At 39.6% G+C, this 21,217-nt stretch overlaps 1 protein-coding gene across 3 annotated transcripts in view; it reads left to right on the top strand.

Annotated features, from left to right (window-relative positions):
• Nucleotides 1–744: 744 nt before the first annotated feature.
• Nucleotides 745–21,217, top strand: part of LOC139172316 (ubiquitin carboxyl-terminal hydrolase 22-A) — a 67,029-nt gene continuing 46,556 nt past the window's right edge. Inside the window, exons 1-5 of one of the 3 annotated variants that reach the window (XM_070761293.1) lie at nt 745–1,184; nt 12,159–12,291; nt 12,938–12,988; nt 18,288–18,401; nt 18,855–18,899. In XM_070761293.1, the coding sequence (XP_070617394.1) occupies nt 18,323–18,401; nt 18,855–18,899 (124 nt within the window). In that variant the 5' untranslated portion in view covers nt 745–1,184; nt 12,159–12,291; nt 12,938–12,988; nt 18,288–18,322. The remainder of the gene's footprint in view (nt 1,185–12,158; nt 12,292–12,937; nt 12,989–18,287; nt 18,402–18,854; nt 18,900–21,217) is intronic. The other 2 variants (XM_070761291.1, XM_070761292.1) reach the window with 2 other exon arrangements.

Here is a 21,217-nt window from a genome sequence, read left to right as displayed (position 1 = left end):
CTTTTCCACTGCTTCCTCCCACCCTCCCTCTCTCCTCCTTACCTTACTTCTTGCCCCACCCCCCCGCGATCCTTTCCCAATTGGTTTGTCCCACTCGGGCCCGGCGGCGGCGCTTGATTGAAGAGCCTGCCGCGCGCGCTCGCTCGCTCTCTCTACCGAGGACGGGCTCATTTCAGGGCGGCGCGGGGGGGCAGAAAGGGGAGCACGCGCGGCGACGGGGAGGCGCGATTTAAAGAGACAGTCGAGCCGGGGTGGGGGAGGGAGGGAAGCGGCGGCGAAGACGAAGAGGCGGCGGCGGCAACAAGCAGCCCCGGCACACACCCTTCCTTCGCCCGGTGCGGCTGCCAGGGCTTCCCTTCTCCCTCGCCGCCGCCACCGCCTCCCCCGAGGCCTCCATGAGGTAGCAGCGCGCGACCCGGCGGCGATTCTCCTCAGGAGATTTCTCTCGCCTCTTTTTTCCCCCTCTCTGAGGAGAATTTCTTCACCCGCCGATTTTTTTCCCCTCAGCTTTTTGTGAGGCGCCGCTGCCGCCGCCTCCCCCAAGGCCTCCATGAGGTAGCAGCGCGCGATTCTCCTGAGGAGATTTCTCTCGCCTCTTTCCCCCCACCCCCCTCTGAGGAGAATTTCTTCGGCCGCCGATTTTTTCCCCTCAGCTTTTTGTGAGGCGCCGCCGCCGCCGACGTCGGCGCTTTGTTCGGAGCGGCGGCGGCGGCAGCGGCAGCAGGAGGAGCGGCAGCAGCAGCCGGGGGCGGGGTTGAGGCGAAGCGGCGGCGGCGAGGGAGGAAGCGGGCGGCCGCTCCCCGGCACTGCAGTCGGCCGCGCCGCCCTGAGGGAGCGCGCCCGGGAGGAAGAAGGAAGGAAGGAAAGAAGGAGGGGGGGGGATCGGCCCGCAGTGGCCCCCCCTCCTGGGGGAGGAGGAGGAGGAGAAGCCCCCCTCCCTCCCCGCCTCTTCTTCCTCCCCCCCCCCCCCGCGAGACCCTCCTCAGCCGCCGCCGCAGCAGCCAGCGCCGTAGCCGCATCGGCGGGCCGGGCGGGGGATTGATGTGGGGGCCTCGGAGATGAGTCCGCCGGCCGCCGGGTGCTGCCATGTGACCGGCTTCAAGGTGGAGAACTGGAAGCAGAACCTGCGGGTGATCTACCAGTGCTTCGTCTGGAGCGGCTCGGCCGAGAGCAGGAAGCGCAAGGTGAGGACCCCCCTCCCCCGCCCTGCAGAGGGGGCGACCCCCCCACTTCCCTCCCTCCCTCCAAGGGGAGGCGGGGCAGAGAGACACGGGCGCGTTGCTAGTCCTCATGGTTTTTTGGGGCGGGGAGGAAAGGAGGGGGAGGTCCCCAGGGGGAGATCCCTCTTCTTCATCTCCACACCCTTACCCCGCGCGTTTCTGGTCCTCAAGGTGGCATCTTTCTCTCCCCCCTCCCCTAAAGGGCCTGCCCCACTCCTATTCCCCGAAGGAACAACCCTCTAAGCATGTTTCTAGTCCTCAGGGTGCAAGCTTCCTCTAATGTCCCGTCCCGCGGGGCGCCCCCCTTTTTCCCACAGCGGCGGCGGCGGCGTGTTTCTAGTCCTCATGGTTTTGAGGGAAGGAGGAGAAAAGGGGGACAGCCTCCTCTTCTTCTTCCTCCTCCTCCTGCTGCGGGCGGACTTTCCCGGAATCGGGCGGCTGCAGAGCCCGCCTGGAGGAGGAGGAAGAGGAGGAGGAGGGAAAAATGGGAGGGCAGAGCCGGAGCTCCGGGGCCAAAGAGTGCGCCCGGCCTGCCCAGGTTAGCCCGAGGGGGGGTGTCCGGCCAAGGAGAGCCGGCCTTTTCTCTTCCCCCCTTGCAAGGGGAAGGGGCGTTCACCAATTCCCTACCTCCCTTCCAATGTCCCGAGGGTGGGTGGCCGAGGAGGAGCGCGCGGGCGGAGGAAGGGGCGCGGTCGGAGAATGGGGGGGGGAGGTCTCGCTTCTCCTTGGTCAATTCTATGGGGAGCGGCCAGGGCTGCTGGAGCTGCCTGTTTCCCGGCCGCTGGAGGAAGCCGGCCGGGGTTGCCCACCACACAATAGGTGGAAACGGCTCTCCTGCCGTTAGGCGAGCAGGGAGGTTTCTGAAAGGGCCGGGTGTCCACGGGCAGCGTGGGTGGCGGGAAACATGATCCGTGGGTGGTGAGGGAAATGCAGAAAGGAGAGCTGTTTCAGTGCACAGATTGCCCTCAAAAAATACACCAGGAAGGAAGGAAGGACCATGTAACAACACAGGCTCTCTTAAGGCAGGGATTCCTCCCTCCCCTCCTCTTTCCTTCAATTGCCCAGTCCACCTTCCCTGTAACACATAACACAGGAAATACAACTAAAGTGTCCCTATGGGAAAGAAGCAAGCATCATACATCCAGAATACAAAAGACAGCTCCTGGAGTGGTGGTGGGGATGATGTATAGTTCTGGTTTTTTGACTTGAAGACCTTTTTCTTTTAAGGATCGAAGCCAAGGTCAGAGTTGAAATGGCAGGACTGCAGCAATGAAAGGCTCCCATGTGCCAAGTTAAAGAAATGTAGGGCAGGATAGACTGTTAGAGGCAATTGTTGGTTGCACATGCACGTCATTGGTAACATCAGGAAAATGGTTTGTAAGTGGTTGTGGCTGACCATGGGGCAAATATTTGTGGGGCAGGCATATCTTCAGGCGTTGCCTAAACCATAACATTGAGGCCTTGGTAGTTGCTCCCTGCTTAGGTTACAGTGGTCTCCATTAGTAATTAGAAGATAAATCTGCATGTGCAGAGAAATAGGAGAGAACACGTTGTAAAGCAGGGTTCCATCTTTATAAACTTTGAATTGCTTCCATTCCTCTTAAGAAAATACCCACCTTTTCTTGCACATAACAAATGCGTATTGTAAGGGAAATGCTTTGTCCAGTTTTCTTTCTATGGTACTTTTTAACTAGAGGTTTCTGTACATGCAAATCCTTTCTTCCAATCTGAAGTGTCAAAGCCTTTCAGTAAAGTATCTTTATGTATAAACTGTTAAAATAGCTAGTTTTTCCTCCTATAGCATTTTAAATAATTGGATACTTTGACATTCACAATTGTGGCACTGGGGATGAAAAAGTAAAATTTACAACCATTTTCTTCTGTGATGGCTTGCTATCTAATATTGCTTTGTACAAGGATGTTGTTGGATGTCTTGAATTTTCAGGCCGTGCTTTGTCAGAAAGATCTCCATTGCTTTTATCTCAATTGGTACACAAATGTAAAGAAAGAGAGAGAAAAAGCTGAAGATTAGCACTCAGGCACTGAGAATTCCAGAGAGAGAAGATAATGTAGAAATTCAATAGAACAGCTGTTGTATGGAGTATTGATTTTATAAAATGCAGTAGCGAAAACTCTAAAACCAATGCTGGCAAAGGAAAGCAAATTACTATGGCTTATTCAATGAATAAATGAAAAATTGTGTCATTTGATGTTCAGGATTAACCTCCCATTTTTATTTCTGGGTCTTGTGTCTTTAAACATCCAACTAAACTGTAGGGGGCAGAAGGGGTCAATTTTTATTTCTGACTTGGTTGTCTACTCTGCTTATTGCCTTACCTATTTTTGAAAGGCTGCTAACTGTATTGTGTTGCTTTTCTTATTTCTATTGTTCTTCCCTCTTCCCCATGCAGTATGCCTGTCTCAGTTGTTAATCCATTGCCTCTTTATATTACGGAAAATGAAGGTAGCCTTTCAGTTCAGGTTTTTTCTTCACGCCAATGTTAGTGCAAGTCATTACATGACAAGAACTGCAGTGTGCTTAGAATGGATAATAGCAATCCTTTTTTTTTTTTGACAAGTCAGAGAATCTATTTTGAGAATACATCTATACCTCTTGGCAGCTGAGGCACTTTGATAAAGATTTCACGATTTCACAGATTTTAAGAAATGTAAGGAGTTGACATCTGGAACAAATGTATTGCATGGTTATCTCTATGGTTTGTCTCAAAAAATCAGTGCTTGATCCAAGGAGAAGATAAGAACACTTGGTCTGTTTTTCAAAACAATATTTTTCCTCAGATGTTTCAATTAGAACGACTAGTTTGCTGCATATTCTTAGTGTAACATTTTAGCTTATTAACAATAATACTGTATTCCATCCAGGGGCGCGTTCTACTTATCTTCCCTACCAGTTCGCATCATGACATTTTGCGCGTACACACTTGCTCCGCTTGCCTGTGCGCATACCCTCATGCAATTTGGCTTCCGTGCATGCTCAGTAGCAGGAATCAGCCCGAAACACAGCTGAGGAGCTGATCAGCTGTGCTTCGGGCGAAGAAATAAAGGTCAGTATTAACCTGGGGGAGGGAAGAAAAGCCCTTTTTCAAGCAGCGGAAGAGGAGAAACCTTCCAAACAGGGAAAAATTCATAGATGGCGGTGTGCACAGGCTGGCACCGACAGTGATGTCACCAGCAGGTTGTTCCTGGTTCGGGCGATCCAGTCCGAACCAGGAGGAACCTACCTCTGATTTCCATCTAAGGATAATAATTATTTTGATAGGTTTGGAAGTCTGCTTGTAGTATGAATTGGGAATACAGTACTGTACTGTAGTTGTATATTCATGTAGGTTACTTCTACCACAATGGAAGCCATAGTTTAAAAATACAATCCAAATAAGCAACTATTTAAAATGCACAAATTTTATGTGGTTGCCACCCCAGACAGAATTAATTGTGTACTATTATAAGTTTATCACATTGTTGTTGTTGTTTTAAAAAAATATACATATACTGACCTTTTTAAGTAGTGGAAATAGCTGGTAATCTTAGGCAAATTCTAAACAAGCAAACAATTTTAACAACCTTTTGTGTTCCAACACCCTTTCAGTGACTATTTTTCTGTGAGGTAGTTATTGGGCGGGGGGGAGTTTGTCTTTATGTTCTCTGGGTTCTGAATGTTTCTAATAGATAGAGTTGATAGATATAGTCTATCAGATATAGTAGATGTAGGGTGAGGATAAAGGCAACAGTCTGTCCTATTTGACGGACTATTATTTGGTGAGATATCTGACCATTGTGAGAGGGGGGGAAAATCCCCATCTAGCATATGAAGGATATGATATGCGTTAAATGATCTGCTATCACTGCTTAGAACATTACATACATCCATAGCATATACCATAATTGTTTATATTGTTATTTTTAGATCTAAGACATGAGTATTGATATCTTCCACAGTCTCTTCTTTTAAAATAGGAGAGAGCATCTAACTTATTTGAAACATTTTGTTGAACAGATTGTTTTAATGTACAAGATTCCTATTTGAGTCTTGATCATCTGTTCCATTTTTTTGTTTACTTGTAATGTGCTTTTAAATATCATAATAAATCATATAAATGATGGTTTTCTTCACGGGCCTACATGTTCAACTCTGCAATTAGGAGTATGTCTTTGTGGGACTTTTGCATACCAGGAAGACTGACATCTTTGTATCTTGTTTATCAATAGTTTTCCTCCTGGATCATTATTCCTGTTAAAAGGAATTGATTGTTTAGTTGTAGTGATGTTATGGAAGTTGCTATGGACCAAATGTCATAATCACTGGTTTTCATCTTTCCTTAAAAGTTTCTGGTCTATACAAAATTCAAGATGAAAGACTTAAGTTTGTTGCCATTATTCCCACAATGTTCTTGAGCAAAAACCAATCCTTTTCTGCTTTTTCATCCACTGAATGAGCCTGTAGCATTGTTTAACTAAACAATTACTTAAATAACTTCCTGGTTAACTCTTAAATTGATTTTAATTATTTCCAATCAGAGAAAGCATTATACAATATCATAAGAGCAGCTAAGAAATAATGCTGGATATTCTTTAATTTAAAACATGTATTTACCAACTCTGTAAGCATTTAAAGTTATTGTGTCGAAGTAGATATAGTTCATTCTTAACTGAAAACTGACAATTGCTGTTATCTTGAATTGGGAGATTTATGCATTTTAACTGTTCTGTAACTCCTAGAATAAGCTTGTCTTAATTAATCTCAAACTTCCCAAAACTGAACCCTGCTCATAAATATGTACTTAACTTCCCAAAAATATTAAAAATAACGCTTAGCCTCCAACAGGAGGTCTATTCCTGCTTTAAAACTTTTCCTGAACCCAACAAATACTTGGAACCCCAAAACACAAACTGGATAACAAATTCAAGGTATGGGGGCTAGTTAATGCTGGCACAATGGTCCTATTTGATGCCTCCCCTCCCTGTTATACTTCCTATGACACACAACATTTTTCTGTAGTCAGCTTAAGAGGAAAGAAGTAATTTTCAAAAAGTTACTTGTGTATTCTATTCGTGTATTCTATTCTCACAGTTGAATGCTATATTTCTTCTGTAGACTTGATGCATTTGCTCCAGAACCACTGTTACATGTTACTGACTTCATTCTGAAAATATAGAAATTGGCCTATCTTCAGATGCATGACAGTCTGAGTGGATGTGCCTAAAATAGTACTACCTCAGCCCCCCCCCCCTTTGTGTTGCTAATGAACTATTGCAGCTGGTTTCCTGAATGCCCCTTTAAATTAGAAATTGTTAAAGTTTTGTCAGAGGACATAGTTATCGAAGTCTCAGCTCCAGAGAGTTTGAGGAGGCTGAATACAAATCCTTAAGAGTAAGCTTTAGAATTGTTGCTTCATGTTTCATTACAGTTCATTACATCATTTGTAGTTATATCAACATATTGCAGAGCTGACAGCCTTGTAGCAATTGTTTACACCCTATGTTCAGAGAAGCTCTGTGTAGTATAGCTAGGTACAGTTGTGTTTGTGGGTGGTGGGTGGGATAGGGGTGTGTGTTCATTGTAGTAAAAAGTTTAAACTGGTAATGAATGGATGTTTTTAATTCCTTCTTTCACATAAATTATAATACTTAATAATGTTAAAAAGAAAACAGCATTTGGACTAATGCCACTAAAATGCTAAGTACAGTGTATCATATTTAATCTTCATTATGTCAATTGCAGTGTTTCTGTAACATCATTATGTATCTCTTATCCAGAGAGAACAACCTGATAGAATCAACATTACTCATCCATACCATATATTATGGCTATTGAAAAGCAGTTCCTTACTGCACTAACCTAATACTTTGTAGGGTTGCATGTTACCCAAGTCTGTAATAAAACAACAATTGGAGCTTACCTCATGGAGTTTTAAGAACTGAGATTTTGGACTTATTGCTGTTTCCTGTTTGTGCTTTTAAGGCTAGATTTATAGGTGTACATGAGATAATTCAACTAATTGAGGGCAGCATGAGTGCCTTAATCCAATGTAAATGCATGCTTCCTTTTCTTTTTAAAATACATTTCTAATACGAATTACCCTTTATTCTTTATTCTTTTTCTTTCTTTCCTTCTTTTTCTCTTTTGGGCTGCCCAAATAAATAATTTGTATTAGATCTGCATTCCAGTTATCATTTTCACTAGTAGTACTGCACTGACTTTGATGTGGGCTAATTAAATTTACATTTCCTGCAGAGCTGTTGCAGTGCTTAAATAAATCAGAGTTGAAGAGTTTGCTTGCTTGCTTGAAAAACATGCAGTAAATTTCTAAAGGGTTTGGTCTACATTTCATTTGAGTGATAGGATGCAACTTAAAGTAATAGGCAGGCTCCTAAAAACATAGCTTTCTGTTCCACCCCTCCCCAAATCCTAGCAAAAGTATTATTTTCCTGCAGTGTGATCCTATCTTGTAAATAACATTTTAACAGTATGGGCAGCATTAAGTGAACATCCCACTCAGTGGTTAGGTGAGTAAGGCTGCCTACTTTGTCTGCTGTGTTACTATTCAAGTCCTGTGCATCTGAAGAGTCTATTGGTACATCCCTTAATAGTGTTAAGGTTGGGGTTAATAGAATATTTTAAAACACTGTCATGACTTGCTGACACAGAGAAATGATGAAGTCATCAATTTTTATAATCTGTTTTAGAACATACCACTGGCTATATTGCAAGTCATCGGCTCACTGCAGTGATGCATTGCAGGATAAAGTCAGCCTACAATATGTGTATATTAAACATGGTCCTGAAAGCAGCAGGGCCTGCAGCCCAAACTCTTTTTCTGTCTCCTGTTATGCAGAATATATCCTTTCAAATACAAAGGCAGGCAGCTTGTTCAGGCTTATTTAAATCTGCACCCATGTTAGTATATCACGCACAGCCTAATGTGCATCTTAGCTGGGGCTCCTCCCATAATTGGGTGTGGCTAATGGGTAATTTTTTTTTTCACCATTGAGAAAATAATTGGGAAGTGTATCCTCCTATTATAGATAGAGGTAGTCCTCGACTTACAACCACAATTCAGCCCAACATTTCTGTTGCTAAGCAAGGCAGTTGTGAAGTGACACCCCCCCCCCAATTTTACAGCCTTTCTTGCCACAGTTGTTAAATGAATCATCGCAGTTGTTAAATTAGTAATACTAAGTGAATCTGGCTTCCCCATCGACTTTGTCAGGAGGTCGCAAAAAGGGGATCACGTGACCCCCCGAGACACTGCAACCGTCATAAATATAAGTAGGTTACCAAATGTCTGAATTTTGATCACGGTACCATGAGAATGCTGCAACAGTTGTAAGTGTGAACAATGACTATAAGTCAATTTTTTCAGTGCCATTTGTAAGTCCAAACTGTCACTAAATGAACGGTTGTAAGGCGAAGCTTTACCTGTATTGCTTGATTCTCTGGGGCAAATCTGGTATGTGTGTGATAATGAAAGCGAGTATGTAAAAAACAGAATTGTCTTCACTTTCCTCCTCATATTCTGTGTCCATATTTTAGTTGACAGGTATTTTATAAATATTAGCACCTTTTTTATCATTGTTGCTTTTATAATATACAATGTTCTTTTTTCTGCTGTAGCTTACTGCAGTAGAATTGAAATTCAGTATGAATCAAAACGCTTTTAAGATAATCTTGAATCTTGGCAAATAAAGCAGATTTTCACATAAGTGCATAGGCTCACCTATTTCTCATTTCTGCTTTGCACAGAACAAAGTTGTTGATATAATTTCTTGTTAAGTGAACTGTTGAATTCATATACAGTACATCCAAAGCTCCCTACCCCGAGTCTTCAGAGAGGGGCGACATAAAAATCTAATAAATAATAATAATTATTATTATGTCTGTTTGGTTTTTATTATAATGGGTTTTTAATTGTTTTTAGTATTGGATTATTATTATATGCTGTCTTATTATTGCTGTTAGCCGCCCCGAGTCTCCGGAGAGGGGCGGCATACAAATCCAATAGATAGATAGATGATAGATAGATAGATAGATAGATAGATAGATAGATAGATAGATAGGCAGGTAGATAGATAGATAGATAGATAGATAGATAGATAGATAGATAGATAGATAGATATGTTATCATAATTTAAGGCTTCACGGTAGAACGATGTAGCAACATTGGTAAAATCCATTTACCTACCCTACCAGTTTGGAAGCACATACTTTGCATGCACTTTACGTTTTGTGCATGTGCTTTGCACGTGCCACTGTCGTGCATGCTTTTTCATCTTCTGCACATGCTCAGAGGGTTAAAACAAGAAAATGGCAATGTTTGGGCGGGTTGATGGAGCCTCATGCTGCCGCCGCTACTGGTTCCCCAAACCACTGGCAGCCGCCGCTACCGGTATGCCCGAACCAGTAGCATTTCACCCCTGTACAGCACCCTTTTTATTTATTTATTTATTTATTCGATTTTTATGCCGCCCTTCTCCTTAGACTCAGGGCGGCATACAATCTGTTAGCAATAGCACTTTTTAACAGAGCCAGCATATTGCCCCCACAATCTGGGTCCTCATTTTACCTACCTCGGAAGGATGGAAGGCTGAGTCAACCTTGAGCCGGTGATGAGATTTGAACCGCTGACCTTCAGTCAGCTTCAGTGGCCTGCAGTACAGCACTCTATCTGCTGTGCCACCCCGGCTCCTTTTTTCCAAATAGGTATCTTCCTGATAAATTGAGAATATAACTCTCAGAATTTTGTGCAGATGAAATTCTGGACTTGTGGTTCTAACGTATCTTGAGGACCCCAAGTTGTTGTTATTATTATTATTATTATTATTATTATTATTATTATTATTATTATTATTATGGTACTACTAATAGTATTATTATACTAACGATGGTACTGTACATAGATGCCTCCAAAGCAGCGTTCATAAGTATATTCCTTCATCTGAGTGGGTTAAACCACTAAACAGTGCTGGTATTTACTAAGAGGAATGTTCTCAATTTAGTGCTGCACTGCAGGCTAGAAACATTTCCTATGAAACCATAGTTTTGTAAGAAGAGGCACTGCTAAATTTCAGAAATGTTCTACATTTTAAAACTCCTTAGGTAAGAGCTTATCACGAACCTTAATCTATTATTTATCTTTTTATATAAAATTTTGTCTTAATAACAATATTAGGATGGTAAAGTCCTGATACTTTCAATAAGCTTTTTAATTTACTGTGGCTTATATGCTGCTCCAGTCCAGAGGGACTTCGAGTGGCTTACATTCCTTTCTTTCTATAAGAAGATTAAAACAACAAAACAATATCACAAAAAAGAAACACAACTTACAATAGCAAGTACAATTACAAATAAAACTCTGGCAGCTGATGAATAATACATGCCAAATCCCCCCCTCAGGGTTTTCTTTAAAGGCCAAGTTTTTATCCTCTTCCTAGTTTGGTGTAGCGGTTAAGGTATCAGTTTAGGAACTGGGAGGGTGAGAATTCTAGTCCTGTCTTAGAGACAAATCCAGCTGGTCCAAACTGAGCTTGAGCCAGTCCCTTTCTCTTGCACTTTCTGAGAATTTGACATCATTGAAATGAAGAAGGGGAAAAAAGCAATAAGAACGAATCTGATTTGGAGGTAAATTATTCCATAGAAGAAGAGTTGCAGTTAATATATCTCAAGTCTATTTTAGTTGTGCCAATTTTTCTTTCACATTATCATTTCTGATCCTTGTTATCCTCTGATCCTTCCTACTAATTGGGAATTTCTGCGTCTGGGATATTAGGGGTCATTGATGTTTAAGACACTGTTTATTATCTTCATGCTGTTATCCCTACTTCATCCATCAATATGTGTGGATGTGCATGCCGGTTTAACTACATAAAGTGAAAAGGAACTTTTACTTTTACTTACATGTTTTGTGCAGTACTTTCTACTTTTGCTTGCAGCTCTTGCAAAAGGGACTGTTTTTCTTTGGGCCACATAAGTCGAAGCCAGGATGTGGTACTGCAGATTTTTTTCTTTATCATCATCATCATCCCCCACTTTATTAGTAAATAAATGCTCAGGAGTTGTCTTATCTCTCTTACAAACCAGCATTAAGAGGAAGGATGCCATTGTGCTCCCCCTCCCCAAAATAAATGGTGGCACTGGAGGCAGAAGGACTAGCTATCATTATTATTATTATTATTATTATTATTATTATTATTATTATTATTTAGATTTGTATGCCGCCCCTCTCTGAGGACTCAGGGCGGCTCACAACATATCAAACAATATACAATGTACATATCTAAAAAATCCAATTTATATTGCTAAAAAACTTTAAAAATTCTTAATAACATTTAAAACCATTCCCATTCACACAGCAAGACATACTACTCTTGCCGGCTAGGGGGCTAGGATATTGCAGGTAGTCCTCAACTTACAGCAATAGCACTTAGACTTATATAGCGCTTCACAGTGCTGTACAGCACACGCTAAGCCGGGGTCCCCAAACTTGGCAACTTTAAGACTTGTGGATTTTAACTCCCAGAATTCTTCAGCCAGCTGTGCAGTGAAGAAGTCTGCAAATACTCTGGGAAAATGCCTGCACAATGCTAAGCGCTGGACCTGCAGAGGCTGGTTGGGAGCTACATCTATCTCCAAGGAGGAAACTTAGCTATGCCACAGCAGAAAGGCAGGATCAAAAGAGCGAGTGGTACAAAGGTTGTATGGCAGTCGAGGGACAAGCTGGTCTCCCTACCTAAACATACCAAGTTCTTGACCCAACATTTTTGGAATGGAATTGAATTCACAATCCCATCTGGTTTTGTTTGTTTTAGTATTAAAAAATAGAAATAATATCTAAGCTTAAAGTTCGAATTAAACCCTGGTTGCAGATTGGAACAATGATGCAATATTTGCTGTTTTTAATAAACATCTTGTTTATATTTTAGGCAAAGTCGTGCATCTGTCATATGTGTGGTGCCCATTTGAACAGACTTCATTCTTGCCTGTACTGTGTCTTCTTTGGCTGTTTTACAAAGAAACATATTCACGAGCACGCAAAGGCAAAGCGACACAATTTAGGTAAGTAATTATTCTGGATTCTTGCATTAAAATTATTTGTTTATGAAGACATGAGCTTTACAATATGGAAAATCTTGCAGTTAGATCGATTAAATTCAGACAGGTTGACTTTCTGGTAAGGTGAATATTCCATATAATCCACACAGGAGGGTTTTTAATAATAATAATAATGAAATTATCCTGTAATTATGGCCATGATTAATTGAAGCTAAATATGTATAAATAACCAAAGAGCAGGCTAATGGAAATAAAAGTTACATAGTTTCTCATTTTTATGTTCCATTATAAAATCTGAAATTACAGAAAATGTTGCAATTCCTGTAGATTCGTAGTTGAAGAGTTCGTCATTTTAACAGAAAGTAGGGAAATGAAACAACTCTTGATTTGAATGGGATTTCAATATTAAATGATGCAATTTTTTGTCTGAAGTCAAGTGGCCTGTAGTATATAGAAACATCCAAAATTTTATTTATTTGTAAAGATACACATTTTTTATCAAGTTCACTTCAGAGCATTCCCTCAAGGTTTTCTTTAACCCATCTATGATTTACATATATTATAATTGCTGTGTTTTGACTGAAATAGACATTTAGCTGTAGAAACTCCTTGTAGGTTTCTTTTTACTGTTGTGTATTTACTTTGTTAGCCTCATCTTCCTGGATTGGCAGATGCTCAGCCTGATAGGATTCAGCCAACAGTATGTCATCTTCTTATCCATGTCTATATAAATGCCCTACTGTTTAAACAATTATATATAATTCCTTTTATTTTTGATACCAATCTGGAAACTCTTAGGAGCCAAGAAGCCTGAATTGTTCATCCGTAGCTTCAGATACTTGCATTCTGTATTGAAGAATAAATCCAGTAAATGTTTGCAGCGGCAGCCACCATATCTACTTACTATAATGTGGCTGTTACTGCTACCACCACTGCTGCCCTTTGGCTCCAGTCAGTTACAGGTAGTCCTCGACTTACAACAGTCTGTTTAGTGACCATTCAAAGTTACAATCACAGTGTAAAAGGTGACTTATGACCATTTTTTCAGTGACCATTGCAGCATCTCTGTAGTCACATAATGAAAATTCAGACAATTGGCAGCTGATTTATATTTGTGATGGTGGATATACTGGAGCAGGGATGGGCTCCAGCCCGAACGCTAAATTGGGCTCGCCACAGCGGCCAGTGTTCCTTCTAATTTTTTTGTGGGGTGGGCGGAAAAGTATAGTGTCTGAGCGGCAGTCCCTTCGGGACTGGGCGGCACAGAAATAATAAATAAATAAATAAATAAACAAACAAACAAACAAATAAAAAACCCACCCTGTTTTGCCTCAGAGAATTTCAAAATAAAATACTGTACTGTGTGTCTATAACAGTGAGCTCATAATAGGGCAACTCTATCAATATCAAAATGCCACTTAAATAGTTGAGCTAGTTTCAAACTAGATTTTGATTTTCTTTCTCTCTTCCTTACTCCCATTCTTTTTCTTTCTCTTTTCCTTCCTCTCTTTTTTCTATCTGTTTCTCTCTCTTCCTCTCTCTCTCCTTTCCTCTCACTCTTTCCCTCTCGGCTTCTGGGCAGGTTTGGAAAACTCTGAGTTGATGATGATTTTTAAGTGAGCGATTGCTCACTGCTCAGCTTAGAGGGAACTATGACCGCGGCTCGTGAGTGCTTGCAGGGCCAGCGCAATTTTGCTTCTGCACCTGTGGAGATAACAAAATTGTGTACGGAGCCGCAGCTGCGCCCGTGTTTCAGCATGCGCAGAAACAACAAAACTCGCCAAAACACGGGTGCACCTATGGCTCTGTGTGCGATTTTGCTATTTTCACAGGTGCAGAAGCAAAATTGCGCTGGCCCCGCAAGCACTCACTGTGCTGGCAAGCTCAATTTAGCGTTCCGGCTAGCAGCCCAACCCTGTCCTGGAGTCATGTGATCCTCTTCTGACAAGCAAAGTCAATGAGGAAGTCAGATTCACTTAACAACCATGTTACTAACTAAACAACTGCAGTGATTATATAGAGCGCTGGTGAGACCACATTTGGAATACTGTGTTCAGTTTTGGAGACCTCACTTACAAAAAGATATTGACAAAATTAAACGGGTCCAAAGACAGGCTTCAAGAATGGTGGAAGGTCTTAAGCATAAAACGTATCAGGAAAGACTTCATGGACTCAATCTGTAGAGTCTGGAGGACAGAAGGGAAAGGGGGGACATGATCGAAACATTTAAATATGTTAAAGGGTTAAATAAGGTCCAGGAGGGAAGTGTTTTTAATAGGAAAGTGAACACAAGAACAAGGGGACACAATCTGAAGTTAGTTGGAGGAAAGATCAAAAGCAACGTGAAAATATTATTTCACTGAAAGAGTAGTAGATCCTTGGAACAAACTTCCAGCAGACGTGGTTGGTAAATCCACAGGAACTGAATTTAATATGCCTGGGATAAACATAGATCCATCCTAAGATAAAACACAGGAAATAGTATAAGGACAGACTAGATGGACCATGAGGTCTTTTTCTGCCATCAGTCTTCTATGTTTCTATTTGCTTAAGAACTGTGGCAAGTTAGGTTGCAAAATGAGACAGAATTCACTTAATAAATGTCTCGCTTAGCAATAGAAATATTGGGCTCCATTGGGGTCGTAAGTCGAGGACTACCCATACTCTCTGACAGCAGTGGTTGCAAAACGTCACCCCAAATCTAAAAAACACCCATTGCTCAGCTCTGCTTCCAGTTCATTCTCAACTGGGCACATAATAGAATGAACGAAATTTCTTCTTTGAAGCTCTTAGTGTCTCTGCTTAGCTAACAGCAGTCTCCATGGAGACAAAGAGAAATTCAAACTCCAGAGACCCAAATGCACATCATTAGCAAAAGCAGCTATATGTATATTTGCAAAATGAAGTATTTCCACATTTTGCATCCAGAGTTCCAAGAAGGAAGGAGTGAAAGTTTTGAGGGATTTGCCACCTTGTCACTGACAAGCTTCTTTCATAGGTCATCAGCATTGGGCTCACATTTTTATATTCTCAATTGTGTTCTGTCTTTTTCCACATGGTTAATTTGGCAGGTATTGAACCTTGCAGTAAACACTCTACTTCTCCTGATCTCTGTGGTAGCTGGAGATGAACTTTGGTAAAAAGCTCAGTTATTCTGGCTGTTGTAACCCTTACTCCATTATCCCTTGAATTAAGCAATACATTATTTATGACGCAATGTCAAAAACAAGTTTGTTGTCTTCAGAGACAAAGAGTACCGAACTATACTTTTTTTCAAACACTATTTGAAAAGTTCTAAAAAAGGAGAAGAAAATTGAGCTTACAAGTCATTATCACAGCTTGATTGCTCCTTTGGAAAAAGCAGGCTAGGTCACTTCCATACATTTCAGCAGGGCATAAATTTGCCAATATAAGACTCTTGAAGGAACTGTGCCCATATTTCACATGTTAGCATCTCTTACAATCTCGTAACAATCTGGTAGCAAATGAGCCCAGGTCAAAATCGTTTTACCTGTTTTGAACACGTGCAAAGGCAAGGATGCTAAATTTGGATGTGGGAAATTAAGATTCCATTTTCTACCCAACTGTGACTGTTGTGAAATCGCTACAATTTTTTACCTATTTTTCAGCGCTATCATAACATTGAACTATCACTGAACGAATCTTTGCTGAGGACGTACTACATGTAGGCATACTAGTGTAGGAATCCTACATTATTTTCTCTGTTACCATAGATAACTCATTCTTGCAAAATCATGTCTCACAGTAGACCAGGGGTCCCCAAACTTGGCAACTTTAAGATTTGTGGACTTCTGTGGTGGCTGGAGAATTCTGGGAGTTGAAGTCCACAAGTCTTTAAAGTTGCCAAGTTTGAAAACCTCTGCAGTAGACTTTTCAAAATCTGCATTCCGGCATCCAGATGACTTTAGAATATAAACTATAAATATTTCTGGTTAAGGAACTGAGTTATCAGTATTGTCATTCCTGGCAAATAGGAGTTTGGATAAGTGAGCCCACATTGGAATGGAAATAGCATAAGCAGACTCTCAGTGATGGGTCTGTTATGTTTACGCTACTATAAGAAGCCATCTCACTGGTTGCTTCCAGGATCTGAATTGATAAAATAGTTTAATCACTGCTAAAACATCCCATTTGATGCAAATTAGGCTGATTATCCTGGATGATTTTTATAATGGCTTTATACAAATATAAAGACACAAAAATACATAAATACAAAAGGGAAAAATTTGTCAGTGAACAAGTTTTGATGGTGGATGTGTAATAGAATCTACTTGTGCTATTTTTATATTTTTATCAAAATCTTCATGAAGAGGATTTTTTTTTTTGCACTCAGTTTTCAAATGCCAGTTACACCATTTTAATACCAGAGAGTTTTAGGATAACTGACACTGCTGTCTTTTGTTTATTTACTTCTAAATATGATTTCAAAATTACTTTGATTTTAGCCAAGTTGCAGAGTATAACATACATTAAGATCTATAAGAAATGCTCCAATTTTAACAAAACTGAAAGCTTTATTTTAAGAGTATAACATTCAGATAATCATATTGTAAGGCTCTTGATATTCATCCACCCATTATATTGCTATAGCAACAGTTGGATGGGTTATATAAGCAAGAACTGAATGCTATGCTATAGTTAAAACTGATGTTTTTCATTTTAAAAGTAATTCTGATCTTGTTATAAAGGAATGTATATATGAAATTAAGATAAACCTTCTCATTCATCTTTTAAATTGATGAACTTTATCTGTTAATTCTAGTGTTCATAGGTTCTTTTGTAAGCAAAAGCAATTCTTTGTTCTCACAGAGATTGCATTTTTTTAATGTAATCTTTTAAAAAAGCAAGGTTTAGCTTTAAAGCTAAATCTTGAATTGAAGCCCAGTTATTGGGTGAATTGCCTTCTTAAGTAACAGACCTACACAAATCCATTTTAAGATGCTATGGGACATGGGTGCCCTTGACCCGCTTCCAGATCCATTAGTAAATCTGCCAATTAATGATGGGAACTACTTTTATTTTTAAAAAATCAGCAATGGAATAGAACATTTATTTGTAAATTGTGATAGAACAGTATTAAGCAGCAATTTAACCTAAGAGTTTTGAAATCTTTGTTCCTACCGGTAGTTTGGTATAACTTAGTAGAGCATCAGAGTTAGTTAAATTAGAATATGGAAATGATACAAGATCAGAGTTGTATATATTAGTTATTCTACTCCTCCAATCACATGTAACTCAATAGTTAAACAAGGAAATACAGTAGATACATCTTAATTGTAAAGGGGTATGATAATCTTATTTTAAAGCCTCAGAAGGCTTTTCCTTGCGAAATAGGTTTCAGTTTTCTTTGGATTAAAAGCTACATAACTCATTGTAAAATTGAAGGTCCATTGATTATAAGAATATATAGGCAATGCATTTTGAAGCTTATTACTTGATCTAATATCTAAAATTGCATCGCTTTGTAGATCTAGCATGTATGCCATTCAGGCCCATCAGACAATTCTTGATTTAAAATTCGCTTTTAGAAATTAGAGATTTAACTCTCTCACATTGCTTAAAAACAGTACAATCCACTATTTCTATCTTAACACAATGGAATTATTTGAGGCTTTCAGAAAAGGTATGTCCAAGCACAAAATAATTATGTAGTAGTTTCTCTGCTTGCTCTTACTCTCCGCAGGCTGATGAACATATACAGTGATATAGAATCAGTTTTCACAGGGAATATGAGCCTGTGCCTCGGCTCAGATTCGGAGATGGCGGAGATTCATACCTTGGAATCTATGTTTATTTAATCAGGAAGATCTTTAAATGTTGCTGCTTGTCTGAGGCTTTGCAATAGACATATAAAAGTCATTTGTCATGTGACAGTAGTCCGAGTTGCTAATAAGGAGAGATTAATGATAGACAATTCTTTATTTTCTTATTTTTTTTAAAAGGATGTTTCTTTTTCTCCCTTCCTTCTCCTTTTGCAGCCATAGACCTTTTGTATGGGGGTATATACTGCTTTATGTGTCAAGATTACATATATGACAAAGATATGGAACAAATTGCCAAAGAAGAACAGCGGAAAGCTTGGAAGCTACAAGGTTTGGTTTTCTTTAAGTATCTCAAAGAAGTTTTCATTTCAAGTGTACCGGGCCCCTTTATTTTTGTAAAAGAAAAATAAGAAGATTTTAATGAAAGTTTTGGGGGAGAGAGAAAGAGAGAGATGCAATGTCTCTTCAGGAGTTAAACTGAACATATCATGAGAAAGCATAGCCAAACTAAATTTAAGAAGAATATTTCAGTAAAATACTTTCTTCCCTTGTGATTGTGCAGAATTAATGATTATTCAGATCTTTTGGAACATAGTAGACAAAAATTTATATTCTTCATACAAAACGCCACGCTTTCCCTAGGCAGTTACTGTGCCAGCTTAACAAAAATGTCACTTTGTTTGCACATACAGTATGTATATATGTAGATATTAACACACAAATATATGTACACACATTTGTTTTATTATTCAGTTTTCTTTCCCTAATTCTTTTCTTTTTTAGCCTTCACCCCAACAATGATTTCTCACTACCAGTGTACAATGACAGGTAAGAAATGTGAGCTGGCAACACATTTCACTAGCAAGCGTCCCTTTACTGATTACCTGCCATTTTTCAGCAAAAGATAGAATTTGCAAATATTTTCATATTGTAAAGATTGTATTTCATGATCCAAGAAATAATACATTCTGCAGGACCTTCTTGTAGCTGATTAAGATTTTAAAAAAAAGATTTTAAAAAATCCTGTCTGTCTAGAAGGAATTGCACCATTTTTAGGTGGCTGTTAAAAATAGATATGCAGGTTGCCACTGCATTGTTCATCATTCTCAACTGGCATTTTAAATCTTATTTTTAAAGTAGCTCAATCAAAGGAAGAGAGGGAGGGATAATGGATAGTTCTAAGATAGTCTTGCAACAAGAAAATAATGTCACCAAATTATTTGGCAAAATATCATTAAACTTCCTCTACATGACAGTCAAGTAACCCCTTATCAATGCCAAGTTAATCTTATTAATTCAGATGCAAAATAGCTCTTTTGCTGAAAATTGGCAGTGATACCTCCAATACTTGAGAGTGAACCCTCAGTTTGCTATATATGTTTCTCTAGTAAAACAAGGCATTTTACAGGAAGCTTTTTCAACTTGCAGCCCTTTTGATGGCCGGGAGGTCTGTTTTAACCGTTAGAGGCCTATATCTAAAGTTGAATAAAACCTTTTTCTTCCTCATTAAAATAAATAGTTGATAATTATGTAAGTCCTTGTCTTGTAAATATTTGTCTCTGTATTTAACAATGTGTCTTTATTGTTTGCTCCTTACTTACAGAATCTTGTTTCTGCCATTAGCACTAATCCAAACAAATATGTATGCAAATTGATCGTGATATGCCATGTCTAATACATGCTTACTATGCAGAGTGGATATAATTCTTGATATCTATTTTAATCCACACCTCTGGTTAATTTGGGCTAAGTCATGCCAGTTGTTTCTGCATTCTAGTTTTATAAGATTTTAAAAAGTCTTTAAAGAACTGGTCCTTTGAAAGAGCCAGTGGGTTTCTTGTGAACCCTCAATTTTTGAAAAGCTTTGCTGAAGACTGTAGCTGAGTCTTTTTAATCTGTCGTGGTAATAGTGCCTCATTCAAATGAAGAATTTATATTGTATTTGTTTATAGTTATTCCATCCAATATTTAATGGAAACCTATTTTAGCTTTATTTCCTATAAGTTATATTTTCCTTTTGGTGGTTAGAATATTAGGTTAGTAGTAATAGGAAAAAAATGGAGATTCTTGTTATTTGAGAGGAAGTGTAACCCTCCCCTCTTTTGAGGCATGTGTGAGAATGTAGAATATTTTTTTCATTTATTTACAAGATCATGTATCTTTTATTTGCATAGTCATATATACAATTACATTGTTGGTGTATCAGATTGAAATTTTAAATGGCCAACAGGTATCATTTTATTCATCTGTTTTACTAACATCTCTGATTATAATAATTAGATTCAGGAAGCCGCCAAGATGACCCATTCCTCTCCTTTCTCCAAATAGTTAACTCTTCCAAGCAAATTCATATCCAGAGTGTGCATGCCACGCACACACCTACATACATGTAGATATACACACACATTCTCAGAGACAGATTAACAATCTGTTTTTCAGCAACACATTGTTAACTAAAACTTACAAACAGGATCCAAAGAGCTGCTTATGCTCAGTGGATATGTACAGTAATTGCCCAGTAGAATAGCTACCTTTCCTTTCATATTTTAACTCTTTGAAACTATGAAAACAGACTTGCCAGACTTGGGAGCTGTTCTTTAAGGCAGATAAGCTTCAGGAACCTTAAAGAATTAATTGCAAAGTTCTTTGGCTCTCAGCCTATATAATTTAGGATCCAGATTGCAGAGACAGACTGAGAGGGATATTAGTTTTCACATACTAAGGAAATGGTTTGAATATTACCCACATTGTATTAGTTCTATACATTATCTTTTCAAAATAGCACATAGCTAGCTGCCTAATGAATTGGATTATTTATTTTTTGCTGTTGTCATTATATTTTTAAAACATCTCTGCACAAAGCTCATGCTTCGGGGGTTGTTTCACCAACAGCGTAGCTGTCTTAACTCAAAAGAACAAGCTATATGAAGGGCAAGCTGTTATTGTGTTTTTAATTTAACAGTATTTTCATCCACTGCTAGAAATAAGAAAAGGAGAATAGATTGTTACTTTAATAACATGGTTAAAATGCCAATACAGTCCAAGCAATAAGTCTTGTATGTTTTAAACACACATTTATGGAAATATATTTAGAAGGTCAGAACCATAGAGGAAATATATAGGAGAAGCTATTTATTGAGTGGTGC

This window comes from Erythrolamprus reginae, chromosome 9 (genome assembly GCF_031021105.1).
Source record: "Erythrolamprus reginae isolate rEryReg1 chromosome 9, rEryReg1.hap1, whole genome shotgun sequence".
NCBI lineage: Eukaryota > Metazoa > Chordata > Lepidosauria > Squamata > Dipsadidae > Erythrolamprus > Erythrolamprus reginae.
The sequence above is the reverse complement of the archived record's forward strand: the minus strand, read 5'-3'. Positions and strand labels throughout refer to the sequence as shown.